The sequence below is a fragment of the Mus caroli genome, chromosome 5, assembly GCF_900094665.2.
Source record: "Mus caroli chromosome 5, CAROLI_EIJ_v1.1, whole genome shotgun sequence".
NCBI lineage: Eukaryota > Metazoa > Chordata > Mammalia > Rodentia > Muridae > Mus > Mus caroli.
The window spans coordinates 113571069-113583867 of NC_034574.1; the positions used below are offsets into that span (position 1 = coordinate 113571069).

Genomic DNA, 12799 nt, shown 5'->3' on the forward strand with positions numbered 1-12799 from the left:
TCACTTTGTAGACCAGGCTGGCCTCGAACTCAGAAATCCGCCTGCCTCTGCCTCCCAAGTGCTGGGATTAAAGGCATGCGCCACCACCGCCCAGCGGGTTTGATCTCTTGATCCTCCTGCTTCCATGGGGCTGGGATGACTGATGGGCGCCACTACGTTTCTTCCAGAGACCCACAAGAAGTTATACAATTCACCTCTCTCATTAGAATCTAAAAGGTACCTGATGAGTGTCATCAAAAGGAGTCTAGGGAAGGAACTGGCTCTGGGGCCACCCACCTGCCATTTCAACTCTCAGAAGGCAAGAGGGTTGGGGGTTCAGAGGACCAGCCTGGGCACAGGAAACCCTGTCTGGAAAAGACCAAAAACGAAACAGAAAAGTTATACAAAGACACATAAAACATGTTTTGTTTTTAAAGATTTATTTGTTTTATGGATGTGAGGACACTGTAGCTGTATAGATGGTTGTGAGCCACCATGTGGTTGTTGGGAATTGAATTTTAGGACCTCTGCTCACTCCAGTCAACCCTGCTCACTCTGGTTGGCCCCGCTTGCTTCAGTTAACTCCACTGGCTCAGTCCCTGCTCTCTGTGGCCCAAAGATTTATTTATTTATTATATATAAGTACACAGTAGCTGTCTTCAGACAGTGCCAGAAGAGGGCTCCAGATCTCATTACGAGTAGTTGTGAGCCACCAGGTGGTTGCTAGGATTTGAACTCGGGACCTTTGGAAGAGCAGTCAGTGTTACCTACTGAGCCATCTCGCCTGCCCTGAAACATGTTATTTTTAAGCCAGAAAACAGATTGAGAAGTGAGAGAGGTGGCCCAGGAGGTAGAAACACCCGCCTGTTAAACCCGATGGCCTGATTTGATCCCTGGAACTTGCCTTACAAAGCTGGATATAAAAGCAGATCCAGGGGCTGGTGAGATGGCTCAGTGGGTAAGAGCACCCGACTGCTCTTCCGAAGGTCCAGAGTTCAAATCCCAGCAACCACATGGTGGCTCACAACCATCCGCAACGAGATCTGGTGCCCTCTTCTGGAATGTCTGAAGACAGCTACAGTGTACTTACATATAATAATAAATAAATAAATCTTTAAAAAAAAAAAAAAAAAGCAGATCCGGACTCAGTTCACCCAGTTCCAAGGGATCCACTGCCCTCTTGTGGTCTCCTTGGGTACTACACACACGTGGTGCCTATAATATCTGCAGGCAAAACATCTGTACATTTAAAAAGATGGATACCACCGCATCTGCAACCCCAACCTCCCTAGGGTGGAGATGGAAAGTGGAGACAGGAGAATTTCTGAGAAGCTCACAGGCCAACCATCCTGGAGTGCACCAACGGCAGAAATGATGGACCCCACTTAACCAGGGTGGAGAGATAGAGCTGAGTCTTAAAAGTTGGCTATGGCCACCGCACACTCGGGCCTCCACGCACACTGCGGTTCCCACGCACGTGTGCATGCACACTGCAGTAGTGATGCATTTTTAAAGGACAGCATGGAAGCGTGGAAGATAGCGGCACTGTGTTTAGTGAGCACTCTATTGAAGGAAATGGTCTGTGTCTGTGTTGGTCAGCATAGTAGCCACCAAACGCGGCATCTTAAATATCTGTGTTCTGTTTACACCACCAGATCCCTGGTATTTAGCTACAGAACCTGGGTTCGTCTTATATTTATAGCTACATGGCGGTAGGCTTAGCATCTCTTCTCAGATGGATGAAATAATGAACTAATTTCAAAATGAAAATGAGAAAGGAATAGAAATACGCCAGGTACAGGTCTGTGATTGCAGCTGCATAAGAGACTGAGGCAGAGGATTACAGGTTTAGGGCCAACTTTGGGCTACGTGTGGAATTCAGGAAGCCCAGCTTCAAGCCCCAGAGCCTCTCTGTAGAACTAACCTGCGCCTCTGCCCCAGTCTGGTCCAAGGGGAACTCATCAGAGTTGCCAAACTTCCAGGCCTCCCACCCTCGTGGTCCATCAGAGCTCTGGAGTGAACCCATCTCTCTGCTCCTTCCCAACAGCTGGGCCCTGGCAGAGCCTTGCCCTCATTTCCTACCTCAGAGTGCGTATCAGATGTGGAGCCCGACACCCGGGAGATGGTGCGAGCCCAGAACAAGAAAAAGAAGAAGTCTGGAGGCTTCCAGTCCATGGGTGGGTAAACAGGCTGGGTAGCCAGGGCCACGGGGGTGGAGGGGGTCTCATTGTGCTGTCTCCACTTAGCCACTGATGTCTACCTTAGGCCTGGCAGTGTGGTAGGTGCCAAGTCGCCTAGGGCAGTACAGACAGTCTTCCAAGGCAGGCCTGGAAAGGGGTCACCCCTGCAGCAGGCACAGGAGGTGGCAGAGGGCAGCTGTGGGTGATGCAGTGGTGTCAGGACGCTTGTGTGAAAAGTGCAGCTCAAGTGTTCTGCTCTTGACTGACCAGTAGCTGCCAGGGCAAGAACGGAGACACCCACTGAATGCCTTTTAATAGCAATACAAAGGAGCTAGATATGGTGGTGTGTGCCAAGGCTACATCATAAAACCCTGTCTCACAACAAAACAAAAAATACCTGCAGCCCATGGGACAGACAGAAGCTTATCTACAATATATAAAGAGTTCTTACAAATCAATAGGAAAAGGACAAAAGCCCTGGGAGAATGGAGTAAAGAAACCGAGTAGTTGACTCACAGAAGTGATGTAGATGGCTGTTTAGATCAAGAGCACAGTGCTAGCTCTTGATAATGAGGGGATCAAGCAGAGACGGACATGGGGCCATGGCAGAGATGAAAGATTGACCAGGCAACAGGTAAAACTGTTTACTGGTCTTTGGGCCTTGTGTTGGCTCCCAGCTCCTCGGTCCAGGTCTGTTTGATCCCCAAGGGCCACTCCTACCCACACTGGCCCCCATTTCCCAACACCCATCCCTATCACACCTGTTAGAGTGGCCCAAGCCTGTGATCCCAGCACTCCTCTGGGCAGAGGCAGAGACCATAAGTTCAAGGCCAGTGTTGAACACATAAGCAAGGCCCTTTTCTTAGACTGAAAAATTGACGTGAGCAAATTCTAGCAGCGGTCCGGCAGGGCATCCCTGCCTCAGTTGAGTGTCTTCTATTCCTTTAGTTTTGTGTTTTCTGTTTCTCTCTGTGTGTTGGCGGACAGCGTAGTCCTTTGTCTTGTAATGCCTGGTGGCTGCTGTGGGCCCTGACTACTCCCTTGTCTTTTCCAGGCCTGAGTTACCCTGTGTTCAAGGGGATCATGAAAAAGGGCTACAAGGTGCCGACACCCATCCAGAGGAAGGTAAGGAACTAGATACCAGCCGTGAACAAGTGGCTGCATGACAGCTCTTGCTGGACCCAGCTGTCACCTTGCTTGTCGCCTTGTGTGGCTGAAGCTCCACATGGCTTAGCCATTTCATGGGGGGGCGGGGGGGGGTGGAGGTTGGGCCCAGCAGAGCTGGGGTTTGACTGTGGCTCTCTGCCTCTTGCCATGCCGAGCCTGCCCAGGTAGCACACAAGCACCCCATGATCACCCATCACGCTGGCTGCATGGGAGACAAGGTGGAGACCCAACTTGGGAGGCAGAGCCTCCTAGCACAGGAGTCAAGGATGCTTATTCCTGGAGGTGTGCTGACAGGCCTGTGGCTTACCTGTGCCCCAGCCATGCAGGGGCCAGAGCTGACAGTGCCTCCATCGTTATATCTGACAGACCATCCCCATGATCTTGGACGGTAAGGATGTGGTGGCCATGGCCCGGACGGGCAGTGGCAAGACGGCCTGCTTCCTCCTCCCGATGTTTGAGCGGCTGAAGGCACGCAGTGCACAGACGGGGGCTCGGGCCCTCATCCTCTCACCCACCCGGGAGCTGGCCCTGCAGACCATGAAGTTCACTAAAGAGGTATGCACGCAGAACTGGGCCTGGTGGGAAGGCTGAGGCAGCTGGCCCTCACCTGCCTTTGATCCCTCTGTCTCCCTCTCTCCACAGCTAGGCAAGTTCACCGGCCTCAAGACTGCCTTGATCCTGGGTGGAGACAAGTAAGGATTCCTTACCAGGAATCCCAGCTTCCCTCTGCAGCCACGCCCCTGTGCCTGAGGGTTCCCTTTGTGGGCCACAGCTGCTAGTCAGTAACAGCAGCTTCTCTGTGTGTTCAGACAAGCTGGCTAGGGGTTCGCGTGGTGGAAGCTGGGACAGGGGCAGAGGGACCCATTGGCTTGCAGTGTTAGGTCAGGGAGTTTGATGAGACTTTGGTTGTATAGGATATGCCACTCTCTGGGTGCTGAGGCTGCGGTTAGTCTGCCCTGCTTCCCTGTCCTGGCTTCTACTAGGGGCTGTAGTCTGTGATTGTCAGACAGCTGAGCCTCCCCAAGCTACGTGGAGCCAGGATCCCCACTTCTACAGCTGCACCAGGGACTCATAAGAACAGACACTTAGCCTTAGGGGAATTAGGGTTCTAGGTGAAGCTGGTAATTGCAAGCTGAGTCACTAGGCGGCGCTGTGTGTTGGCGGCACTTTGCTGGTGAGGAGTCTAAGGTTCTCCCTTGTTTCTCAGTGGGGGCAGGGCCTTGACTGGGTGTCTCACAGTAAGCATTTTTCACTTCCATACCTATAGTGTGTGTTCCATGGCGAACTGTGGGGTTGCTTGGCTGTGGGGGAGGGGAGGGGAGGGACAGATTCAAAAGCACTGTTTCTCAGGCCGCCCTTGCTTTTCCCCTAGAATGGAAGACCAGTTTGCAGCCTTGCACGAGAACCCTGACATGTGAGTTTGTTGATGGGCGTGATGCTCTGGGGTCCCTTCCCAGAGAGTGGCGTGGAAGGTGTTGCGGGCTGTGGTGGTCCCAGGCCTGGAGTGACCTGGCCTGTGTATTGCTTCCAGAATCATCGCCACCCCTGGGCGTCTGGTGCATGTGGCTGTGGAGATGAACTTGAAGCTGCAGAGTGTGGAGTATGTGGTGTTCGATGAAGCAGACAGGTGAGGCCAGGGGTATACCCCACCCCCAACCCTGAGCAACAGTCAAGGTTGTCCCCAGAGCTCGGGAAGCAAAGAAGAGGGAGGTCACAGGAGACTAGGTCTGCCCAGGAGACGTGAATGTATGTTTGAGTAGTCCCATCCCTGGGCATCTGCTCATCATTGTAAGTTTATGACTTAGTGCTGAAAAGAACGTTACATCCCATGCTGGCTGTGGGCAGTAGAGGGTTCACTGAGGATGCGTGAGGCTCGTTCATTCCCCTACAGCGGAGAAACAGACACAGGAAGATTCACAGTGCCACGTGGCCGGGGTTCTAAAGTGAGGGGAGCCAGGGTTCAAAGCTCTTTAGGGTAGGAGCCTACCATTGAGCCTCCCTGCCCGCCGTTCCCTGCAGGCTCTTTGAAATGGGCTTTGCTGAGCAGCTACAGGAGATCATAGGCCGCCTTCCTGGGGGCCACCAGACGGTGCTGTTCTCAGCCACACTGCCTAAGCTGCTGGTGGAATTTGCACGGGCAGGTGAGCCAGTGAGTGGGGCGTGGTGCTGGACTCGGGGTGGAGGGTGGGGTCTGCCCCTTCATGACCCCTGCAATCCCACCCCCCCCGCACCCCAACAGGCCTCACAGAGCCCGTGCTCATCCGCCTGGACGTGGATGCCAAGCTTAATGAGCAGCTCAAGGTGAGGCAGTGTTGGGCTCCTTCCTCAAGCTAGTGGCAGGGCAGAGTCTGCCAGTCCATGGCCAGGAGCCCACATCCCTCCCTCTCCCCACAGACCTCCTTCCTCCTTGTGCGCGAAGACACCAAGGCTGCCGTGCTCCTCTACCTGCTGCAGAACGTTGTTCGGCCCCAGGACCAGACTGTGGTGTTTGTAGCCACAAAGCACCATGCGGAGTACCTCACAGAGGTGAGCCTGGGCTCTGGGGGATGGAGAAACCCATGGGCTCTCAAACCAACTTCATCCAGCACCCAGAGTTGCACTTCCAAGGGAGGCCACCAGAGGGCAGTAATAGAGCGCCCATGAGCCTGGGTGGGGCTTTTCCCACACACTGACATCAGCAGACACTGGTGAACTGTCAATGCAGTTGTGAGGGTGCAGCCCCTGTCAGCCCACCTAAGTTGGTTTTGGCCTGTCTGGCTTTCTGTCCCAATCATCTGCAGTAACTCCTAGTGGACCTGGATTTTTGGGGGGTGAATTTCCAGTTTGTGCCATGCCTGACACCTAAGCATAAAGCTAGCGTGTTAGCGGGGTGGTGTGCCCTTGGCCTTCTCTGTACATTCACACCTGTGTGACCCGCAGCTAGATGCTTGCATCTGGGGAGTGCCAGCAGCCTGGAAGGCTGGGGGAGGGGCTGCCTAGCCACTGTCTCGCCCCAGTAGGCACACCTGGGCACTGTTGAGGGCACGGGTGCCTGAGTCTCATTTACCCGGCATGTTAACGGCGCCTTCCTCCCCTGAGCGTCGGAGACTAAAATAGTAACTCGGAGAGAGCGGTTGGTGCTCTCAGGGGCTTCCTGTGTCTAAGGCTTGTTCCTCAATGGTGCATTAACCACGTAGTCCTGTGAGGCACAGAGAGACTGAGTAATTGGCCCGTGGTCACACAGGATCCAGCAGCCTTGCAGAGGCTAGGTTAGGTAGGAGCTGCTTTGATGCTGACGCAGGGAGCAGTGTTCAGACCCAGAGTACCCGAGCCTGGGCCCAGCCTCCAGCCCTTGCTCCTTCCTGCAAGCTTCCCCCACCCTCACCGCCTTTCCTCTGCACAGTTGCTGACGGGCCAGGGCGTGAGTTGCGCCCACATCTACAGTGCCTTGGACCAGACGGCCCGCAAGATCAACTTGGCCAAGTTCACACACAACAAATGTTCCACCCTCATCGTGACTGACCTGGCCGCCCGGGGCCTGGACATCCCACTGCTGGACAACGTCATCAACTACAGCTTCCCTGCCAAGGGCAAGCTCTTCCTGCACCGAGTAGGTGAGGCGCCTGGCTGCACTGGGGGCCTTGGGGGCGGGCAGGGGGAGGGGTGCTGTACTGTGCTGGCTGCTGGGAATTTGGGGAAACTGAGGCCTTAAGTAATGTCCCTTGGGTGGATTCTGACAGGTAGCCTCAGCTCCCAGAGCTTCCTTTCTTTCGGTGTTGGGAACAGAACCCATGGTGTCGCTCAGGCTGGGAAAACTGACACAGACCAAGTCGTGTGCTTTGTTCATGAATGCAGGCAGATTAAAGTGTGCATGGGAGAAAGGCCGGGCACGGGGCTTCATAGAGTTGTTCTCTGTGTGACTGAGTGTGATTGAATTCATATGCACATCTGCCGGGCAGAGGAGGGGCAGCCACTGGGCGTTAGTGTCCTGATACTTCACTGTAAGGCCCGCAGGAGCCCCTGACCATGAGGCCCAGATCCTGACTTGGCTGGTGGCTGCCTGCTGTCTCCAAGTCTCCATTGCTCTCTGAACAGCTGGCTCCCCCATCTGGGGAGTTTCCAGAGCTACTAGGGGGAATTCCTCAGGTGCCACATGACAGGCCACTCCCTCTGAAACCTGCAAATGAGGGGAGGCATGGGAAAAAGCTGGGTGTGGCAGGACTTGTCTGTGGTCAGAGCACTTAGGATGCTGAAGCAGGAGGATCAGGAGTTTGAGGCCAGCCAAGGCTATATAGACTCTGTCACAAACAGTAAGCCTAGCTGAAGTGTGATACCTGCCATTCACTCCAGACCCTGCTGGGGTCCTGTTGGGTTGTTCCCTACCAGCTGCTGCTGTTCAAGACTCTAACATGTACATGTGTTTTCACTTACTGTGACGTCCTTCTTCATGGGTGGCACATCTTCAGTAAAGGGCCCCAGTGGTGACTATTTTTACATGATGCACTATACCATCTTTGTTGTTGCTAATTCAGTCTACAGTGTTAAGTGGAAAGTTCCACTGGGAATATGTAAATGAGCAGGCCTGGCTGTGTGCCAGTAAAACTTTATTGTTCAAACAAGTGGTGGGCCAGGTGGAACTTCCCCTGTCCTGGCTCTGTGACTCCCTGGTGGTCATCGGCTTGTTGACCCGTCAGCCCTCTGACCTGACACCTTTCAGGAGTTCTGGCCCAAATCTTTTTTGCTGAGAATTTGCAGTCTTAATTAATCCTTGGGGGAAAAATATTCCCAAAGTGGCAGTGCCCAGGACTTTGAGTCCTGGTCACAAGAGGTACTTGTCCTGCTTTTGATCACTCTACCAACCATTGCCCACCCCTGACCACCTACCCTGTAGGTGGGGACAGCAGTTCAGGAAAGGCCCTGGCCTAGCTTTAGCCCTCAGGGAGTTGGGGTCCCTTGGCTGAAACTCAACTTTTCCCCCCTACAGGCCGTGTGGCCCGAGCAGGCCGAAGTGGCACAGCCTATTCCTTGGTGGCCCCAGACGAGGTCCCCTACCTGCTTGACCTACACCTGTTCCTGGGCCGCTCTGTCACCCTGGCCCGTCCTCATGAGGAGCCTTCAGGTGAGGCAAGGCTGGACAGGGCTTGGGTCCCCATGGACCATGGAGATCATGAGCAGACTGGGGTGCAGTGGTCTGGCTTCAGGAGATGTCTGCTGGGTCTGACCGTACGGCCTGGGGTGCTGAGGCTACCCTTGGGCTATTGTTGCCAGAGTGGGGGATTCTGGTTGTGCATAACACTCTTGCCTGTATCTGTTGCCCTGGAGTCTGTAGGCCATGAGAGATAGACTGTAGGCTGACTCCTCAGTGTGCCCTGTCGCTGGCAGGTGCGGTTGGCAGGGACGGAGTGCTGGGTCGCGTGCCCCAGAGTGTAGTGGATGATGAGGACAGCAGCCTGCAGACCGCCATGGGGGCATCCCTGGACCTTCAGGGCCTGCACCGCGTGGCCAACAACGCTCAGCAGCAGTACGTGCGCTCACGGCCAGCGCCCTCGCCTGAGTCCATCAAGAGAGCCAAGGAGCTGGACCTGGCAGAGCTGGGCTTGCACCCGCTCTTCAGTAAGTTGGGCAGGGTGGAAGAGGTGAGGGTGGACTGGCCCTTCCAAACCCAGCCTGGCCTTACACACTTCCTGCCCCTGCAGGCTCATGCTTTGAGGAGGGAGAGCTCCAACGCCTGAAGCTGGTGGACAGCATCAAGAACTATCGCACGCGCACAGTGAGTGGACCCAGAGCCACTCTGGAAGGGGGTGGAAGGGGACGGACGTTCTTATGGGCACGAAGCTTCCTCACATGATATGATGGTCCTCTTGTCCACTCATAGGCCCCTTACCCCTTGATCTGAAGCACTCCTGTGACCCATGGCAGGCCACCACTTCCCACCACTCAAAGATGGATTGAATCCCCTGTGGGATGTGGTGTGTTCTCTGCCATCCATCCCCACCCCAGCCTTGAGTCTCCCTTACCTGTTCATTCCTCCTGAGAAGCCATGGCAGGCATGGAGAGCTCAAACGCGTGGCCAGTGGCAAAAAGAGAGTGTCACGGGTAAACTAGTAACCATTGGTTCCAAGCCCAGTGCCCTCAGTTTGAGGTCCGGGTTCTGGCTTTTCCTGGCCGTGTGGCCTTGGCAAGACACCCACTTTCTCTGGGACTAGCTCTTAATTGTGTGTAGCTGATATCTAGGGTCTCACCTCCCACAGTGAAGACTTGAGGAGCACGCATACAGGTCACAGCTGGCTTAGGGTAGGGCTGGGGATAGGTGGGTATTAGTTGATAAATGTGGCGTCCTTTTATAGACCATCTTTGAGATCAATGCCTCCAGCAAGGACCCAAGCAGCCAAATGATGCGTGCCAAGCGGCAGAGGGACCGGAAAGCTGTTGCCAGTTTCCAGCAGCGGCGCCAGGAAAGGCAGGAAGGCCCAGCTGACCCAGCCCCCCAGAGGGAGCTGCCTCAGGAGGAGGAAGAGGAGGACGATGACATGGTTGAGACTGTAGAGGTGCGGGCTGCAGGGGCAGCTGGTGCTGGGGACACACAGCTGGATCCCAGAAGCCCACGGGACAGGCAGTGGTGCAGCCCCATCTCCCCATGCAGTCTGTGAAAGTGGGGCACCTTCTCAGTCTGCACAAGGGGGGGCGGTATGGAGACGAAGGCAGGAGGACAACCACAAGTTCAAAGCCAGCCAAAGCTACAGAGTGGTAGTCTGGGATAACCAAAGAGCTGTCTCAGCAGTTAGAAGTCCATGCCACACTAGCTGTCCCGGCTTACGCCTTTGATACCAGCACTTGGACAGCACAGGCTTTTGCATCTCTGAAAATTCAGGGCCAGCCTGTTAACAGCAAGTCTCCGTACTGAGACACTCTGCTGTGACAGGGGATTGGCGTTCAGTTCCCAGCATCACATTAGATGATCACAACTGCCTGTATCTCCAGTTCAGGGATCCAGCACCCCTGTGTAGGTACACACACACACAGAAAAATCTTAAGAAAAAAGACAGAACCCCTTTCCCAGATGTCATGGCCTGGGCTGTGGCAAAGCGGCTCAGCCTGAGGTCCTGTGGGAGACGTGCCCCTTGGCAAAGCGGCTCAGCCTGAGGTCCTGTGGGAGATGTGCCCCTTGGCAAAGCGGCTCAGCCTGAGGTCCTGTGGGAGACGTGCCCCTTGGGGCTGGAGGGTGGTATTGCACCCGCGTGGCAGTGGCCCCTCCTATCTCAGTGAGGCAGGGAGAGTCATGGTCTGAAGGCCCAGCTGCAAAACTCTGGGTGCATCCTATTTGAACAAAAGGAGCCAGCCCCAGGTGTGGTCAGGGCTGGGACTGGGGCCTGGTGGCATATTGCCAGCAGCAGCCCCGCCCCTCCTGCCTGCGCTGCAGGGGTCACTGCGTGCAGGTGAGGACATGGGGAATATACCTTCTGGCAGAAGAAAGGGGAAGTCCTGGCCCCTTGGTTCTAGTGGGCCAGGTTCATGACCACAAGGGTGACACTGGGCCTCTGCTTGCTAGGGTGTCTTCACAGAAGTCGTGGGCCAGAAACGGCTAAGGCCGGGACCCAGCCAAGGAGCCAAGAGGCGGAGGATAGAGACCCGTCAGCGAGACCAGGAGTTTTATGTCCCCTACCGGCCCAAGGATTTCGACAGTGAGCGGGGGTGAGTGTGAGCTTAGGACCCAGCGTCGGGTGGACAGAGGCTCTGGGCCCCATTAATCAAATCTCCCACTTGACCCTGCAGGCTGAGTGTCAGTGGGGCTGGAGGGGCCTTCGAGCAGCAGGTGGCTGGTGCAGTCCTGGACCTGATGGGGGATGAAGCGCAGAACATGAGCCGGGGGCAGCAGCAGCTCAAGTGGTGAGTGACCAGTCCCTGTGCCACCAGGTGTGGCCTTCTGTGTCACCCTTTGACTGCTCAGAGCAAGATGGCGACTCCGTCCCTGGGAGCTGGCCTTTCTCGGTAGCCTCTTACCTGCTATGCCCACAAGAATGCTGATGCCATTCCCCCGACGCACACGGGGCTCGAATGTGTTGTGGGGCTTGAGCTCCGAGTCTCCAACTCCCGTGCTCCTTTTGAGACTTGGGCTGTCCAGGGAAGGTGAAGAGGTGGTGGAGGAACTGAGTGTCCAGTGCAGAGCTGGTGTGGCTGGCTGTTTCCCTTTAATCCTCTACTGACTACACTTGACCCATAAGTGAGGGGACGGGTTCCTCAAAGTAGAAGCTCCCATCTCACTTTCAGGGACCGGAAGAAGAAGCGGTTTGTGGGGCAGTCAGGCCAAGAAGACAAGAAAAAGATCAAGACGGAGAGCGGCCGGTTTATCAGCAGTTCTTATAAGCGGGATCTGTATCCTGAGAGGTTGGGATGCGGAGGGGCAGGGCCAGGTGGCTACCTGCTGCTGCTCCTATAGGAGGGGGCCGGGTCTAGGGGCGGGGCCGGGTGTCATGCTGCTGTCCCTATAGGAGGGGCTGCGCCTGGGGGCGGGGGCAGGTGTCTTGCTGCTGCTCCTATAGGAGGGGGGGCTGCGCTTGTGATGGGACCCAGTGGCTCCCTCAGCATCCCCCTAATAAGGGGCCTTTCTCCAACTTGGGTGCTACTTGTTACTTCCTTAACGAGGCTTTCAGCTACCAGAAGTGGAAGCAGAAGCAGAAAATTGATGACCGGGACTCCGAAGAAGAAGGGCCATCCAACCAGCGAGGCCCTGGGCCCCGCAGAGGTGGAAAGCGAGGTCGTAGTCAAGGTGGGCAGGGCAGGTGGTATGGTGTGAACAGGAAGAAAGTCAGGCACGGTGAGGCACAGGGATAAACACGGGTCCAAGGCTGAGCTCCCCCCAAATCCCTGTGTTGACAGGCACATCCCAGCCCCGAGCTTCCAGTGTACCCGCAGGCCGCATGCGCTCGGAACTCAAGACCAAGGAGCAAATCCTCAAGCAGCGCCGGCAAGCCCAGAAGCAGCGCTTCCTGCAGCGAGGGGGCCTGAAGCAGCTTTCAGCACGCAACCGCCGCCGAGCCCAGGAGCTGCGCCAGGGCGCCTTTGGCCGGGGTGCGCCCTCCAGGAAGGGCAAGATGAGGAAAAGGATGTGAGGAGCCAGATGCAGCCCTGGGGCTTCCTGGTAGCCCCGGGTGTGGACGTCAGGGACATATGTCCATGTGCTGTTGGAAGATCCTTCCACAGGCGCTGCTCTGTGAGGAGCAGTGCCATATGGCCACAGAAAGCAACAGCTGCTTTTGACTGGGATGCATAGGAGTCTAGCTATGCAAAGCAGGCAGACCCAAGTCCTGACCCTGCAAGTCACAGCAGCTTCTGGTTCCACACCTTCAGGGTTCAGAGATCAGGGCCGTGTGGATGCCTCTGACCCAGCATTGAGTTTTAATGTAATAAACTTTACTGCCTCTAGTAGACCAGGAGCGTGGCTTCCTCAGGATGTTGTTGGAAGGTGTCTCAGATGTTGTTGAGGCTGAGAGCAG

General features: G+C 55.5%; 1 protein-coding gene across 1 annotated transcript in view; it reads left to right on the forward strand.

Annotated features, from left to right (window-relative positions):
- Ddx54 (DEAD-box helicase 54) overlaps positions 1–12739 on the forward strand; it is a 14763-nt gene extending 2024 nt beyond the window's left edge. Inside the window, exons 2-20 of the mRNA XM_021163297.2 lie at positions 2027–2156; positions 3214–3284; positions 3693–3881; positions 3969–4018; positions 4699–4740; positions 4858–4953; positions 5346–5467; positions 5566–5627; positions 5721–5852; positions 6709–6919; positions 8290–8424; positions 8688–8918; positions 9002–9075; positions 9653–9853; positions 10855–10997; positions 11079–11192; positions 11574–11678; positions 11957–12072; positions 12183–12739. Of these exons, the coding sequence (XP_021018956.1) occupies positions 2027–2156; positions 3214–3284; positions 3693–3881; positions 3969–4018; positions 4699–4740; positions 4858–4953; positions 5346–5467; positions 5566–5627; positions 5721–5852; positions 6709–6919; positions 8290–8424; positions 8688–8918; positions 9002–9075; positions 9653–9853; positions 10855–10997; positions 11079–11192; positions 11574–11678; positions 11957–12072; positions 12183–12415 (2457 nt within the window). The 3' untranslated portion in view covers positions 12416–12739. The remainder of the gene's footprint in view (positions 1–2026; positions 2157–3213; positions 3285–3692; positions 3882–3968; positions 4019–4698; positions 4741–4857; positions 4954–5345; positions 5468–5565; positions 5628–5720; positions 5853–6708; positions 6920–8289; positions 8425–8687; positions 8919–9001; positions 9076–9652; positions 9854–10854; positions 10998–11078; positions 11193–11573; positions 11679–11956; positions 12073–12182) is intronic.
- The last annotated feature ends 60 nt before the right edge of the window (positions 12740–12799 follow it).